This window comes from Pinus tabuliformis, chromosome X (assembly GCF_031772625.1).
Source record: "Pinus tabuliformis cultivar Carrire ecotype Pingquan chromosome X, CPIR1, whole genome shotgun sequence".
NCBI classification, from domain to species: domain Eukaryota; kingdom Viridiplantae; phylum Streptophyta; class Pinopsida; order Pinales; family Pinaceae; genus Pinus; species Pinus tabuliformis.
The window spans coordinates 1402969400-1402987762 of NC_142308.1; the positions used below are offsets into that span (position 1 = coordinate 1402969400).

The 18363-nt window shown below is 34.2% G+C and overlaps 1 protein-coding gene across 2 annotated transcripts in view; it reads right to left on the bottom strand.

Annotated features, from left to right (window-relative positions):
- Positions 1-18363, bottom strand: part of LOC149145270 (MADS-box protein CMB1-like) — a 156759-nt gene that overhangs the window by 25013 nt on the left and 113383 nt on the right. For both annotated transcript variants that reach the window (XM_089448241.1, XM_089448240.1), the window contains exons 3-6: positions 11456-11540; positions 11307-11371; positions 11088-11187; positions 10904-10945 (exon numbers count right to left, since the gene is read on the bottom strand). In XM_089448241.1, the coding sequence (XP_089304367.1) occupies positions 10904-10945; positions 11088-11187; positions 11307-11371; positions 11456-11540 (292 nt within the window). The remainder of the gene's footprint in view (positions 1-10903; positions 10946-11087; positions 11188-11306; positions 11372-11455; positions 11541-18363) is intronic.

The window sequence follows — 18363 nt, forward strand, 5'->3', positions numbered from 1 at the left end:
CCTAGAAGGATCACATGGAGGCAATGTTTGATGACAATGGATTGCTGGAATATTCAAGACAAACATTCCAAAACCAGGACCAGTTGACGCCCATGACCTAGCCCAATGGAAGAAGGATGTAACCAAGGCCAGGAGAATAATCTTGGAGGGAGTGCGAGACCACATTGTCTCAAATATCCATGAGAAAGAAACTCCATTCATAATGTGGAAGGTAGTGATTGAGCTATTCAAGAATAATAGTGACCATAGAAAATTGGCCCTCAAAAACAAACTTCGAAACATTAAGATGCAAAAGAATGATATTATTATGCAGTATCTCACCAGGTTTACACAAGTTCTAGATGAGTTTGGGGGGGTTAGTGTGAATGTTGTAGAAGATGACCTCGTGAGCATAACTCTTCTAAGCCTTCCCAAAAGTTGGCATAGCTACTAGGACTCTCTAAACAGGAGGGAGAAATTATCGAATTGGGAATGCTTATGGTCTGATTTGGTACAAGAAGAGATCAATTGAAATACCAAAGATGGAATTTAATCCAAGGGAGAGGTAGAAGAAAATTTTTCATTGGTTGGAAAGGGAAAGAAGGGAAAAGGTAAGAAGTCTCAAATCAACCCAGAATCTCGCCAAGGGGGAAAGAAGAAATACTTTTCCAAAATAAAACTCTTCAATTGCCATGAATTTGGGCACTATGCTACAAAGTGTCCACACAAAAGTCTAGCAAGAAGAACTCAGGAGGAGTAGGAAGTGAAGCATTGACTTCATATTTCGAGTTAGACTTCACCCTTATTGCATGCATGGTCAACGTTGTGATGGAGCATGTATGGTACTTGGACTCAGGTGCTTCATTCCACATGATACGGTGTAGAGGGATTTTCGGTGACTTGGAGAAGAAAGATCTCCAGATTCATATTAAGCTTGGGGATGACAAAACGTACAGTGCTACCGAGATTGGTATAGCAACCTTTAAGAGGGATTCATGATCCCCTCTTCACCTCAAAGATATCAATTTTATTCTACGCCTAAAGAAGAACCTCATCTCTGTAGTAGTTTCAGAAGACTGCGACAATGATGTAATATTCAGTAAAGTTAAAGACTTTCCGAGGCACATAGCTACTGGACAAGTGAAGAAAATCAAGGTTTGTGTGATGAACTTGTATAAAATTGATGTGGAAGATTGTGTTGCATTGAGCAGTATGACAGAGAAAGTGTAGAGTTGTGATGTCAGTGAACTCTGGCACATGAGATTGAGCCATTTGCATCATGGTGCCTTGAAAATTATGCAACAAATAACCACTTGCCTCCCTAAAGGACCACTTGAGAAACATGATGTCTGCAAAGGTTGTACCTTGGGGAAGTATGTAAAATCCACATTCCATGATCAATACAGAAAACACATGCAGTCTTGGAAAGAGTCCACTTTGATATTTGTGGACCTTTCACGACAACCTCCATTGCCAGACATAAATACTTTGTTATTTTTATTGATGATTTCTCAAGAAATTGTTGGATCTTCTTCATGCGAAAGAAGGATGAGACATTCACAAAGTTTGTAGAATTCAAGGAACTAGTTGAGAAAGAGATCAGCAATAAGGTGAAGGCTCTCAAGAGAGACAATGGAGGTGTGTATGTTTCTAATGACTTCAAGGATTTCTGTGTGAAAGAAGACATTCGAAGAGAACTAACAACACCCCACAACCCGCAACATAATGGGGTAGATGAGAGAAAGAACTGAGGCATTATTGGAGCTGCTAGAGCTATGTTACATGACCAAGGCCTACCAGTGCATTTGTGGGCAGAATCATGTGACACAATAGTCTACTTGTAGAACCAAAGTCCTCATTAGATTCTTGGTATGATTACACCCGAGGAGGCTTTCTCAGGGAGAAATCAAAATGTGTTTCATTTCAAAATTTTTGGAGCCTATGTTTACTGCCATGTCTCCAAAGATTTGAGGAATAAACTTGATTCGATAGTTGAGTTGGGAGTTTTTGTGGATTACACTGAAACTCCACACAACTACCGGGTGTACTTACCTTCCCTCAAAATGACAGTTGTGCTAAGGGATGTAAAGTTTGATGAGGAGAAATAAATGATATGCTCTCTTGAGAGGGAGCTACAAATCCCACTAGAAGAGGAGGCAAAGTGGAGACATCCACTCAAGCAGAACCATCCAGAGAAGGTAGAAAAAGAACCAGGGAAGTTGATAGATTGGTGCGGGATGTGAGGGAGAAAGTGGGAGATCCTTCACATTAGCACAGGCAAGGAGGTCCCCTGAGAGGTACACTGGCTACACAGCTCTAATGAATTAGCTTGTAGAGACTGAACCATCATCTTTAGAGGAAGCAGTTGAGCAGCCAGTTTGGGCTGATGCAATGGTGGAAAAATATGAATTCATCATGAAGAACAATGTTTGGGAAGTGGTCCCAAGACCGAAAAATAAATCAGTTGTGGATTTGAAATGGATCTTCAAGGTTAAGCATGTAGCAGACAAAATCATAGAGAAGTATAAGGCCATATTTGTGGCGAAAGGATTCTCTCAAGTTGAGGGAATTGACTATGAGGAAACCTTTTATCTCGTAGCAAGGTATTCATCCATTAGATCAATTATTTCACTGGTTGCGCAGATGGGGTGGAAGATCCACTAGATGGATGTAAAAGCAACATTTCTCAATGGTGTTATTGAGGAGGAAGTGTACGTAGAGAAACTAGAAGGTTTTGAGACATTTGATCAGAAGTCTCATGTGTGTAGACGTAGGTGAGCATTCTACGGTCTCAACAGGCACCTCAAGCCTAGTACACTTGGATTGATAGTTATATCACTAGGTTGGGCTTTACCAAAGTGAATCAGATGTGAACCTATATCATATTTTGGTAGAAGGTAAATTGTTTATCATTGTTTTATCTATTGATGATTTAATATTGATAGGGGATTAGCAGTTGATCAGCTCTTGCAAGGAGGACCTTACAAGGGAATTTGAGATGAAATACATGGGTCTCATGAACTACTTCCTCGGGCTAGAAGTATGGAAAGGTGATGGGGAATTGTTTGTATATCAAGGAAAGTATGCCACCGAGATACTGCAAATATTTTGCATGGAGAGTTGTAAGCCCATGGAGACACCTCTAGCGACCAACTGGAGGAAGGAGAATGCCACTTCAGATGAAGAGGTTGATGCTACCATTTACCGACAACTAGTGGGTTCACTGATGTATTTGGTGAACACACGACCAAATATGTGTTATGCAGTCAACTAATTGAGTCAAGCTATGGTTAGGCCGACCAATTTGTATTGGAAGGCAACTAAGCATGTTTTACGACACCTCAAAGGCACTACCCAATATGGATTATGGTATAGACGGACAGAGGGAGTGAAGTCGTGTGACTTCAATGATGTATATTGGGCAGGGATTCCATCTGATTGAAAGAGTATATCAGGTGGGATTTTCAATGTTGGGTCTGAAACAATTTCCTGGTACAATAAGAAGTAGAGGTATGTGGCATTCAACTCAGAAAAAAATTGAATACATGGTTGCAAGTCAAGGAAAATGTGAGGTGATTTGGGTGAGAAAGATACTTATGGGGCTGTTTTGTCAAGAGATGGATCCAATTGTGATCTATTGTGATAATTAGAGTTGCATTAAGCTCTTTGAGAATCTAGTATTTCACGATCCAATCATATATATATGCAGTATCATTATTTACAGGACTGTGTGAAAAGGTGGATAATGTTGCTACAATACATTCTGATAGAGGAACAAGATGCTAACATCTTGACAAATGATTTGTCAAGAAGGAAGTTCGAATTCCACAGGTGTGGGATAGGGGTGGTTGAAAATCCCTTTCTTGCTAGGAGGGATTGTTGAGAAGTGTAGAAATAAAGTCTCAATTTGACTTTGCCTTGGTCAAATTGAGAAAATTCGAATTTCCACATCAACGGACAATTTGGAGGTAGTTAACTGAGGTGACATGGCTTTTGTCACTTAGTTAGCTTGGTAAATTCAAGTTAGTGGGCTTGGAGTTCAGTTTGCATGTGTTGATTGCTAATTAAGCTCTTTGAGAATTCGATATTTCATGATCGATCCAAGCTTATAGATATCCAGTATCATCATTTACAAGATTGTGTGTAGAGGTGGATATTGTTGCTACAATACATTCTGACAAGGAACAAGATGCTGACATCTTGACAAAGGCTTTGTCAAGAGGGAAGTTCAAATTCCACAGGTGATGGATAGGGGTGGTTGAAAATGCCTTTCTTGCTAAGAGGGACTATTGAGAAGTGTAGCAATAAAGTCTCAATTTGAATTTGCCTTGGTCAAATTGAGAAAATTCGAATTTCCACATCAACAGACAATTTGGAGGTAGTTAACTGAGGTGACATGGCTCTTGTCACTCAATTAGCTTGGTAAATTCAGGTTAGTGGGCTTGAAGTTCAATTTGCATGCGTTGATTGCTAATTTATAGCAACCCAGTTCAATTATTTCTAGTAGAACTCAGTTAAACTAGTTCTAATTGTTGATAGAACTAGTTAGAGGTTAGTTATGCAGTGGAATATCGACCTAACTCAGAAATTATCCAGTTAACTGATCAATCAACAAAAAATAGCTCATGCATGCAAGAAATTTGAATTGCTCAGTTGTGGTGGAGATTCCAAGGCAGTGTAACATTATTTGTAGACTAGCCTTGAGTGTATAGGTGTTGCATGAAATCAATGATTAATCCTTGGGAATTGCACAATCAATTTGGAGGAAATTCCTAAAAAATAGGGGCCAATTTCCTTAGAATTTGTGCAAGGAAATAAGAGTTTGGGTGGAGGTAGAAATTGACTAAGTCTGGGTCACAACTTTTCATTGAGTAGAGAGAAAGGTTATTCAATTGTAAGTTGAGCGCAAAGTGAGCAATCAATTGTAATGCATTCTCTATTCATCTAATTAATGCAAACAAGCTTAAGGGGTATTTACTAGTTGGTTTCCCCTAGATAAATCTATGTACTTGTACAAGCATGTGATTAATACATGTTTATGAATGTTGTTCTAAATTGTGAATTAATTTCCACATAGCAGTAGAGTAGAATTGTGTCCCTTGATTTAGATTAAATTTCTTGAGCAGTTGCAATTCTATCACCATTTTTCTATAGAAATTTGGAAGAGGAAGTATATGTTGAACAACCAAAGTAATTTCAATTGTCAGAATATGTAGATTTTGTATGCAGTTTGAAGAAATATCTTTATGGTCTCAAGCAAGCTCTTAGGACTTGGTACTCAAGACTTGATAAATTCTTATAGCAACAAGGATTTGAAAAGGGAGGATAGCAAACTATACATCAAAACATATAAAGAATACCTATTAAACATTGTTGACTATGTGGATGATATCATATTTCGAAGTGATGTTGACATAATGAGCCAAATGTTTGCCAAAAAAAATTGAGATTTTTATGTTGGGGGAATTGTCATTCTTCCTAGAAGTGCAGGTTGTTCAATCAAACAAAGGCATATTCATCTCCCAAACCAAATATCTTAGGAAAATGTTAAAGAAATTTGGAATGGAAAAATGTGCACATGTTAGCACCCCCATGGTTACAGGACGCAAATTAAGCAAATACAATGATTCTCCATATGCATCAAACTATGTATAGATTAATGATTCACAACTTGTTATATTTGAAAGAATTTTTTGTAACCCTAGAGACAATCTCTGCCAGAGAAGAGGTCAATGCCTGGGACATATGTACAAAAAGATTAAAAAAAATTGTTTGTTGTCCCGTACATGATTAATTAGAGGTATTTTATATAGAATTAATGCAAGGGGAGACTCTTGGATAAAAGACATCTTTCTAGATGGCCACGCTACCTAAGAAAATGATCTTGGGGTTGTAATGAGGTGACAAGATGAAAAAGTGAAAGATTCAAAATAGAAGGCTGCAGTAGCAAAATCTTTTGCAATAAACCTTAGCAGAAAACATGGAAGACTAAGGAAATGAAAATATGAAAATATGGAGCGTAGTTTAAGGTTATTTAAATTAGAAATCTACAGGTACTGTGAGCTTTTTCAAGCAAAGTAAATATGTCTTAATGGAAATAACCAACAACTTCTTTACACATTTTCAAGAGAAGAAAAACAAATAATGACTTACAATAGTAAATAAACACATATCATATTCAGAAGGTAGTTGGAATCATCCAGAAACTTTATTAAAGCTCCAAGAAAATGTTGATACATTACACAAGTATTGCTCACTGAGGTCAAAATTCGAAACCCCAAAAATGGTTCATCCATGTATTTTTAAAGAAACATTACATGAGGACAGTTACAAAAACTGTTAATTGTTAAGAACTAACTTCAACTACTTTCAAAAATATTCTTAACTCTACTTGGTCCTTATGAGGACTTAAAACTAAACTTAGGATTAAAATACTTTAATTTGAAATTACAAAATATAAAATCTTGTCCAAAACAAAATGTGTGTTTTGTCTTCATTCGATCACTTGGGATCCTTGTGCAGACTCGCTTGAGGAAGCTCCAATTTCCACTACTTTTGTTGGTGATATTAAATCTCGACCTTTATTCCACGTTGCCAAGTTAGAATTTGGACACTTGATCAATCTGTCATAGACCATCTTGAAATTTGTTATCTTGCTATAGGTTGGATTTTCAGTGAAGAGAGTTTTGACTAACCATAAAAATTGAAAGTCCCTCTACAAGTGATTCACAGTTGTTGGCCCTTTCAAAATTGTTGTTTTTTCATGGGGAGCATTGATTTTACTTTTTGCTTCCACTAATACAGTTTCATATGTTTCACATGGAAGAAGATTTCCTTGATGGTCCCAATATGAGGGTAATCTTGCTCGGATTCTTTTGTCAAAGTTTGAATTAAAGGTCAACATTAATTCCATGATCTCTCCTAGTTTGGTTTCTGCATTTTTCCTGTAGATATTCTTTTGCACAATGGATGTTATTTCTTCAATATCCATTACCCTCAACTCCAGAGAAGAGTTAGCATTTAGAAAATCAATCATCCTTTTTCCCAACTGTGCACTTTGTTATGACTTGTCTCTATTGGAACAAATAACCATTTTTAGATCTCTTACCATCGTTTTCTCTTCTTCCATGACCAACATATGATCCTAGATTGCCTTTACCTATTGGATGATATCATTCCAAATTATTTCCCTTGCTTGGATGAGAGACATGTTTCCTTTTAATTCCTTAATTTCATCATAGGTTGTTAGATAATTTTTATGGTACTGAAATGCATTTTCTTTAGCCATGTTCAATTGTCTCTCCTTATGCTTCAATTTGTCTTTAGTATCATCCAAATTCCTTTGTATTTTCCCTATCTCATCCTCTGAAATCTTTAACTTAGTCATCACCCTAGTGAGCTTATCAGTAGGGTCCTCAGAGTTAGATGCACTACAATTGTGCAAACATGTGCATTTATGTTTTGTTGTAGCCCTGCATTGAGTTCTTTCAGAGTTGCCACCTCCTTATTTATTCCTAGCAGTTCATGAGTTAGATGTTATTTTTCTTTTTCAATTTGAGCTACTTCTAGAGCCAAGACATGCTCAGTAGCAGGAAATTTCAACTTTCTTATTAACAATTGGATTTCAGACCCTGCTCCTTGTAAAAGTTTTTGGACAATTGTTTTGTCTTCAAGATTCACACCAACCTTGATGATTAACTTCTTCAATTCTTCATTTTGAGTGTGTCTATTTCGTGAGTTATCCTTTTCTAATTTTAACTGACCAATTACTTTCCCCAATAAGGCCTTTGCCTTATTTGCTGCTAATGAAGTTTTTCTCAAGTCACTGTAAATCAATTCTCCAGTGTGCTTATGCAAATTTATTTTATCAGGTAATGAAATATCTTTTGCATTCACAGTGAAATTTACAGTTCTGAATCTAGTTACAGGAGAAAATGCCAGTGCAGAAGGTTGTGTAAAGGAAAACTTCAACTGATTCCTCTTCGGGTCCATGGCTGACAACAATCTAGTTTGGTATCCACGAATTGACTAAGTTTCCAACTGAGTGACAACATTGTCTCTGATATTTTTGTTTCTTTTTTCAATCTGCTCATAAGAGTTATTCAAGGCAATAAGAGAATTATGCTCACCTCTTTAGGAATAGGAGAGGAAGGTGCACATTTTACCTCTCCTAACTTCAATTGGAAACCAACTTCAAAAGAAGGTCTTTCCATCAAAGGCTCAAGTTCTATTTCCTTTCTGTGTAGCCTTTGCTTCTTCAAACTTTGAGAAGTTTCAACATCCAAATAAACAATATATTCTACTCCTAATTTTATCCCTTCTCAATAGGAAGACGAGTTTCAACTTGCATTCCTTTCTATGATCAAGATAAGCCACCATTTGCAATCTTTTTCAATTTTCAAGCCTTGATTCATGAATATAGGGTGCATAAGAATTTTCTACCCTTCTTTTTGAAATAATTTGGCAAGGATCATAAGACCACTTCTCCCCTTGCCGAAAATGCATCCCCTATAACATTTTTTCTACCTCTTCTGTTGCCTGCCTATTATTAACAATGAAAGGCCCAACATTCTTGGGCAGCTTGAACAAATATCCTTTCTTGGATGGCACAAAATGTACTTGGTCTACATTTATACTTTTCCTAATAAATCCTAATGCAAACAATGTCATGGGCACAAAAAATGGAATTTTGTAAGGGGAAACTTCCACTCCATACAATTTGATATATGTGTAGTCTTCAAATGAAAACTAACCTCTCACTTTCAAATATTTACTCAATTGTAAGAATGACTAAGCTTTGGGAAAGATACTGGGTGGAACATAATTATTAATGATGGTGTAGAATATTGACATGAAAGAGACAATAAAATAAGGAAAACCTTAATAACTGGAGTGGATCCTTACAACATCAATCCAATTGACAACTGACTATTTTTTCTTATTGGGATCCACTATATTTAATCTCATATGCATAAATTTTTCCACATGAACATATAAGAATAGGTAAACTAATAATGATGGGAATCTAAAGCTCCATGTGACACTGAATTTAACAATTGAGTATTGACAAAGACCTCCCAAAATGTTGGTATGTTTAGAATTACATTAGGATGCATTACTAAATGAAACATAGGATACCTCTCCAGGCACTAGCCCTTGCTTTTCTGGAGGCATGGGCCTGTTTTCTTTCTGCCTCGTGGTCGCTTGAGGAGGAGATTGGTTTTTCATCCTTGCAGGGCCTCTTTTCCTTTTTTGTCACTGCCACTATTTTGCATCATTAGGCTGCTTTAGCTGCTCTTTTTCCTTCTTCTAGCAATTGTGTGCAAAATGGCCATATTCATGGTAAAACTTACATTTAAATGGAAGTTGATCGTAATCAACTTCCTGTATGTGAGACCAATTTTCTAGGTTTAGATTTATTGTTATCGGTAAACCCTTTTCTAGGTGCACCTCCACATAGATCCTAACATAGGCTTGCAATATTTCTTATGGATCAACTCAGTTGATGTATTGGAAGCTTGATCAGTATTGGCACTACTGCTGAAAAACATAACATTCAAGATTAAAATGTGGACTCGAGTGGTCTAGATATGACCTTTGGGCCTCATGAAGTAGGGGCCATTCTTGAAGATGAGATCCTAATCCGCTTTATCTTTGAACATGAAGGTGTAAAACCCTCATTTGTAAAATGACATTGAAACCTTAGTTTTAATCTTGGGTATCCAGTTCTTATCGATCCATGCTCACAGGGATCTTGGAGAGGGTTATAAGCCCGCAAAATAACTAATAATCTCTCGATCTACAACCTTTAGGGCCATCAATCAGGATTGAGAGGCGCAAACCTCCACCTTTGGAATGTTGTCGATCTTCTTCACAAATTTGGAGGATTTTTTCTTCTGGAAATGCAACCCTCCAGCAATAATGGCATTGAATGTCATTTTATCTGGAGGAGGTTGGGTGGGGGGAGATGAAGGCCCTCCCAAACCTTGATCCATCTTTGGTGAGGAGAGGAACGTAGCAAAGGGAATTGGGTTGAGCAATGCATACTAGGATACATGATGATATGTAGTTACAAATATTTTGAAAATGAAATTTGGCATTGGATATGGATGACAATTTAAGAGAAGTTTTATTACATCCTCCTCCCTTTTTATATCACAAAAATCACAAAAAAATGAGAAATTCTTTCATCCTAAGGTGTTTTGAGGATTTGCAAACTCCTAGTTTCACTATGTATCTTGAGAGAGTTTGCATTGATTTTCTTCTTTAAGTTTACTATCGCATAAATACTTTTGATCATTTGGGATAAATGGTCTCTTTATATCAGCTTAATTTTCTCTTATTATTTTATTTATTTTTTGCACCACAATTTCTTTTTAAATGTAATCGTATTAATATTCTATTGAATGGCATACTCTTATATTGTCTAATTATTTAGCCAGGAATTAACATATGTATGCTACCTTTTGTTAAGCCCCAAGTGACTCTAACTAGAATTTCAAGCAACGTTATGAAGCCCCACTTATATCATGTTATTTATCTTGTGCTTGTATATTAGGTACCTAATCATGGACATACTATTAATGGATTGAAGTCTAGTTTATAACAAGAAGGTTGGATGGGATGTATTTCTTTTCATTTTAATAGTATAAATGATAAAGAGTTTTTAGATTTTCTCAATCTTCCTCAAAATTCTCTGTAAATGTGTATCCCCAAACTTTATATCCAATACATAAATAATTGCAATAAAGATACAATATATTATATCTTGAATATATTAGCAAACTCTTCCAATAATGGCACTTCTAATAATAGTGGGTACCTTTCTTTAAAAAAAAACCAATTTGATATCTTGGTAACAATGTTAAGATGCCATCATATGGGTAAAATAAATACATATCTAGAGATTTGGGTTAAGAATCACCTTGAAACGAAGATTTGCTATTTTCTCAAGTTGAATTTGATTCTGCCCCCCAAAATATAAACAATTATTAGATTATAAAACATGTAATGCTTATATGAAAAATATATTAAGAAAGTTTAAACATTGTATTCTTTTTCCCTAACAATCCATTAGAAAACCTGTAATGAAACTTCGACAATCTTACCTGTCTTGCTCTTACTTTAAGAATAGCACATTCAATGTTGTGCTCCAAATCATGGAGCTCCCCTACTTTTAATAGAGCCAATTCCTCTCCCATCATATTTCTATCAATAAATACATTAAATTCTTTATTCAAAATCCATCCAAACAATTTGGAAAGAGAAACACAATTTTAATGAACACATTTTAATGCTTGCAGGTTTTTTATACCCATGAAACATACCTTTGCAATCTTTGCAATGCACGAAGTTTCTGCCTCAATATTTCAATGCCTTCCTGAATTGGGCTCTATGAAAAAATAATATTCATATTAATAAAATCTATGGGACAAGTAAGAATGATAAATGCTCAAATTTTGAAAAATATATATACCTTATTCTCGACAATGGGATCTGATGTTGGGCAGTTAATTGCTTTGGTACATTTTTCATATCTCTCAATAGTTCGTTCCATACACCTGCCATAAATTCCAAAAGATATATATTAGAAATTAATTGATATAAAGTCATTCCACTACCATATCATTTATCCACTTTTTCATATCTAGAGGAGGTGGATGTGGATGTGGATAGGGACTGGATGGAATAATTTTTAAGAAATAAGGGAGATAGGAATAGAGTGGTTGGTGCCTACATAGTCAAAATTATTAGTATTAGATCGAAGATGTTTAAATTTTTTTATAAACCTAAAGGCTCTCAACTTATTAAAGTAGTAGATTTGCAAGATGAACTTGGGAGGAGATGATATACATGTAGCATTATCACATGCAATGCATCTCAAAGTCTTAGCATCAATGTGGAAATTATCTTAACATCCTTCAATTTATGGCAGTTCAACCTAGCACTCATTTCACCATCATGTCACTCAGTACCAAATCTATAAGAAGAGAAATCCCTAGTATCGAGACTAAGTAGCTATAGTAGATCCATTTAGAGTTTGAATCCCTAATATTGAGACTACATAACTATACTAGATCCATTTACAGATCAATACCCTATGGCAAATATAGCAAAGACAATTTGAGATTATATAGATATATATTGAGAATGAGAATGAGAAGGAATAGTTAATTACATTTTTATATAGCGGAGGTAGACAATGTAAGTACCCCAATGGAAAAAACATGTGGCTTGACCCACCTCTTGAATGAATGAGTGAATTCATATCTCAAATGGAAAGTGAAAATACTAGGAATTCCAAAAGATATATATTAGAAATTAATTGATATAAAGTCATTCCACTACCATATCATTTATCCACTTTTTCATATCTAGAGGAGGTGGATGTGGATGTGGATAGGGACTGGATGGAATAATTTTTAAGAAATAAGGGAGATAGGAATAGAGTGGTTGGTGCCTACATAGTCAAAATTATTAGTATTAGATCGAAGATGTTTAAATTTTTTTATAAACCTAAAGGCTCTCAACTTATTAAAGTAGTAGATTTGCAAGATGAACTTGGGAGGAGATGATATACATGTAGCATTATCACATGCAATGCATCTCAAAGTCTTAGCATCAATGTGGAAATTATCTTAACATCCTTCAATTTATGGCAGTTCAACCTAGCACTCATTTCACCATCATGTCATGCAGTACCAAATCTATAAGAAGAGAAATCCCTAGTATCGAGACTAAGTAGCTATAGTAGATCCATTTAGAGTTTGAATCCCTAATATTGAGACTACATAACTATACTAGATCCATTTAGAGATCAATACCCTATGGCAAATATAGCAAAGACAATTTGAGATTATATAGATATATATTGAGAATGAGAATGAGAAGGAATAGTTAATTACATTTTTATATAGCGGAGGTAGACAATGTAAGTACCCCAATGGAAAAAACATGTGGCTTGACCCACCTCTTGAATGAATGAGTGAATTCATATCTCAAATGGAAAGTGAAAATACTAGGAATGTAAGAAAATGTTGAATGTGTCCCTTCACATTTAATAATGAATGGTTCTTCAATTAATGATTTTGGGATGTTCCACCAAATTGAGTGACTCAACAATTAGAGTATGATTAAATTATTATGACTTTGATTCTTTGTTACCATATCATGGTTAAAAGTTACATGTTTTGGTATGGAAATTGATGCATTCAAGTGTATCTTGTAGAATATACAAAATGACCCAAGATGACACAATGGTAGCATGTGTCGCTCCACAAGGATTCATTTGTTTTATTGGTAGCTCCACATAAACAAAAGGTCACTAACAAAAGTCATTTGTATTAATTTTCTATGTCAAAATACTACCATTCGGTTGGTCTATGCATGTCTTCATGCCAAATATGCAACACAACAACTTTCAAAGGAGGAGTAATGTTGCATTGACAAGAGAAATAACTAACCATTCAAACTTATTTTCCTTGTTGACCAAAAGAGATAATGGAATAAACGTGTAAGCTATCAATGTTATTACCTTTCCTCCACGACTATGAATCGTTAGAATAAGATCTTAGCATATACAAACTCTAACATCTTAATTGCAATGCATTTATCCTTCCTTACATCATGCAAATCATGTAGTATATTGGTATTTCATTTTAAAGATGAATACACCTCATTAACTCATGAGGGATTCAAAAACTTGCAAAATTATAATTGAGAAAATTCCTAGCTTGTGTACCAAACAAGGAACTAAGCAATCCATTTGAGAGGTTTTAGGATGACCTAATTTCTACCTTATCATTGAGTGAGGTTGGGGAGATTTACATTGATTTATGCCTTGAAATTCAAGTTGAGCTTCAATTTTTCTAGTTTCCTAGCAAGTTGGGATTTGTGGGTGTTATCTTAGATAACATATTTGGTACATTTTTCATAGGTAGTTACAGACTAAGTAGACAACTATATAGGTATGTACATACTTGTGCATGGGAAAATATAGATGTTGATGACTAGATTTTCCCTTTCTTCAAAGAAGAATTGAAAGATTAGGGAAATAATTGGTATAAATACTACTTGAGGATTCCCTGTCAATTCCTTCATGAGTAGGGAAATATGATATGATTTATTCATATGTTGGAGTCGCTCTATACACATTGATACATTAATAAAAAACAATTGCTTAAATATGAGGAATGGTCATTTTTATTCTTGTCAGGGGTGGAAAAGCAAACCAACTGAGTGGAATAAACTACATGGCTTGCCAAGCATCAACAAAGGAATACTTGGAAGGGGAAACACACACTTAATTGGGGAAACATCCAATAAGAATGTTTGCAAAAGAGGGAAAAGACAAACACATGAAGAATAAGATACAAGTTCATAGAAGAATTGGCTAAAGAATAATTCAACAAGGCTTTAACCCTTTCGTGAATATGCCCAAGTCCCTTTAGGATTATTTCCTATCCATCAAGGCAATTGAATAGAGATGTCTGGCAATATTTGAAATTAGATTGACGATAGTAAGACAAAAAAACAAGCTCACAACTTGGTTAAGGATATAATAAGCATGATGGGATAAAGGTTTCAGGAGAAATTGATGATATATGACTAGGAAATTAAAGGACAATGAAAGAAGTAGGAGAATGTTCAACCTCAAACAATAGTTTCCTAGATAAAATGCCTATTTTTATTTACTCTAGTTTTTCTTCAAATTCCATCATTTCTAAAATATTTCATAGTTATTCATCAAGGCTTCAACACTTTCCTTAATAATCTCAAGCGTCTCCCAAATAATTTCCTATCCAATCTAGGTAATAGAGATTTGGGTTGATATCTAAAATGAGAAGCGATAGTTCAACCAAAAAAGTAAACCAATAGTTAGGCCTAAGATATTACGACGTGATAGGATAAAGGTTTTAGAAGAAATTTGATGATATATGGCCAAACACTCCAAGGATGGTGGAAAGGAGTAGGAAAATGCTTAGCCTCACACAAGTAATTCACAAGTAAAATATTAATATCTACTTTTTCAGTGATAGTTTTTCTTTAAATGTCATGGTTTCCAAAAGATTTGATATCCATTGGGTTTATGAGAGCTATATGACATAAGGCCTTGTGGAGGTTGCAAAGGGCACATAAAAATAATCAAGTGGAGGGTAGTGACAATGCAATATCATTGGAATGATAGGCACCCATGAATCAACTATAGTTCTATGTAGTGTCAAAGCATCCTATCTGGCCAATGATTAATTCCTAGTTTTAGACATATACTCCTTTGGGATTATTATTGTATTATTATTTGGAGGTAGGAAAAATGGATAGTCTCGAGGTAGACCAACGATCCCTCATGAAATTTGAAGTGAATGGCCACTTCCTTGTATATATGCATCTTTGAGTTAATGAAATGATCATAAAGATGAGTTATTCCTTGGCCTAACATGATATTAGAGTTGAGAATTTATTCCTAACTCCACAATTTTTGGTGTTCTACTCACACAATATCCCTTTTCTCCCACTTTTTCAGTCACTTGGTTGTTATTGTCTATTCTTCTACAACCTATCCCTTTATATATTCTATCTTGCATGTGTGCTCAAGAAACCCTATCATCATTGCCTTATATTGTTCATAGCTTTGCAAGTTTGCTTGGATTCACTGCAAAGAGTAATCACATCCATTTTTCAAACTCCCTCGTGCCCTTAGGTGTTATTTCCTTTGACTTTCTAGTAATTTAATGGATTGAGGAGATGAGTTGATTGTACTATGTACCCATTCAAAACCCTCATGCCCTTGTGTACTCCTTTTAGTGGAATTAGTCGTTGTTCATATTTCTCTCTAGAAATCTATTTTCGTTCCACACAGTGACACATAATGGTCAAGGTATTCTTCTACAATGGTGTATTTCACATTCACATATAGATCACCAACATCCACACTTTCAAATCCAATTTTGAAGTTGGTTTTGTTTACCATAGTGAAAAAGAGCATTGTAATGATAATAACTACACCCAATGGTGCTTCTACAATTAGTTTGAGTATGTCAGTGTCATTTTGAAGACATGTTTTTTGAAGAGCCTTGTCTTGAAATTTTGCAACCGAGTAAAAAGTTATATGTGGTGCTATGTTGACTCTATTGGTAGACACAATGATATGCCAACTCCTTTGATACAACCCCATTAAACTCCTTTGTGTTATAAGATTGAACTCAATTATGAGCTTAGTTAAAAAATGCATTCTCCTATCTCCATTGTTTTGATGGTGCTCATTAGAAATATAGATTGTATTTACATTATAGTTTGGTCACAATTACAAAAATCCAAAAAAAAAATAGTTAAATAGTTCAAATGTTCTCATTTTAGGTCTCTTTTTTTAAGAAGGAAAAATTTATATTTGATAACTTGGATTAGTTAACATTGAATTAAGACTAGCACAACTATATAAATTAAATGGCTGGTAAATGCCCATAGGCATCAACCCTTAATAAGTATCAAATACCAATTTCATGATACAAAATAAAAAATAATAATAAAACTCGCTAAAATATAACTTTATTATTATTAATTATTATTATTATTATTATTAGGAGAATTAATATATAAGTTAAACATATATGCATTTTGAAAAATATAAAACAAGATTCTTAGCTATGGAGATTTACCCCCACTTTATCATGGAGATTCTTAATCTGTAAATATGATTTGTTACTAAATGCCCAAAAAACCATAACTCACTTCATATGACATTTGTTCACATGTCAATTTTTTTAATTAATCAATTTAATTGAAAGGGAAAAAAAGGCATAACTACTTTGAAGATAAATCTCAACCTTTGATTTGTGTAACTACTCTAAATATTTTAGAATATTTCGTGAAGGTTAAATCTCTACCATCCATCTAATAATTATTAATAATTAAATTTAAATTGTGAAAGTTTTGTTCCAAAATAGACATACCTATCAATATATGTCAAAAGTAAAATTTCAATTAAGTTAAGGATGGTAACATTTGTCCTTGTTAACCACTCAACCCAAATTTAATTGACAAGACATTCGAAATATACTAACTATTTTTTCTTTCTTTGTATACATATATTTTTTGGTATCTATACAAAATCAACAAGTAGACCAGACTTATACTTGCATGACAGGATCCATTACTTAGATCTTTCTTTTTAAGAAGGTGAAGATTCTATTTAATAACTTGAATAAGTTAACATTGAATTCAGAATATGTCCAAAGTAAATTTTCAATTAGGATAAGGATAATAACTTTTATCCTCATTAACCATTCAATCTAAATTTATTTAATAAGACATTTGATTACTTCTTTCTTTCTTTTTTTGTTTTTTTGGATGTATCTAGAAGAATCAATAATTGAGTTGAGATCATACTCGCGGGAGATGACGTTGATTCTGACTGCTACCACTATAAACTCTAGGTGAACCCAGACGTGCCTTGACGCACAACTCAGAAAGTTAATTAAATCAGATTTAAACCTCAAACCATATACTTCACAAATACTTTATATGACGACCAACACCAATTAAATTGCCTAATAAAAAAAATATAATAACTACTTATGTCATAATAAAAATTACAATTGAATAATCTAGGAAAAAGAAAAACACTTGAATTATAGTAATTCAAATGGTTTGTTTCATGATGTTTGTATTTCGTTCAGAGGAAGCTAAGTTTTTAGTAGGTTGGTAATCAAAGTTAACTTTAAAATATCCATTTATTTAAGATATTTAAAATTTATGAATTTTTTAAGAGTGCATTTTTATTTTTATTAACGATTATTTTTTCTTCATTATTTTTTCTTAAATATGGAAATGAAGATAATTAAAAATATATTATTTAATTAAAATTTTAAAATTATATTTTATACAAATAAATTATTAATACATCATTAATTGCTTTCTCATCATTATATTTAAAATATCTAAAAATCTAAATCATTTATTATAATTATACAAGATAATGATTATATGAAATTCATAATATTTTTTAAGTATACTAGTAACTACTTCAAGTTACCACTCAAGAGGCATAGAATAGACGGTGACACAAGTTGTTATATTAACATACTCTATGGTGAAAAGGTCATCGATTTGAAACCTCATGGGAAAGAAAGCTAGAGAATAAATAATCCCATTGAAAACAAATATATCCAACAACCAAAAAGAACCTTATGCCAATGTTTAATTGCAGAATTATCAAAGCCATTACATAGCCAAGAACCCTTGCCCAAACCAAAAGTGTCTACCACAATATACCTTTTGTCGCCTGCTTAGACAACCCAGTTGGTTACCATCCAGCTCAATTACATGCACTAGAAAACCCCATGCGAACATTTCCACATGCACTATAATAGAAGGGGATGAGAGAGC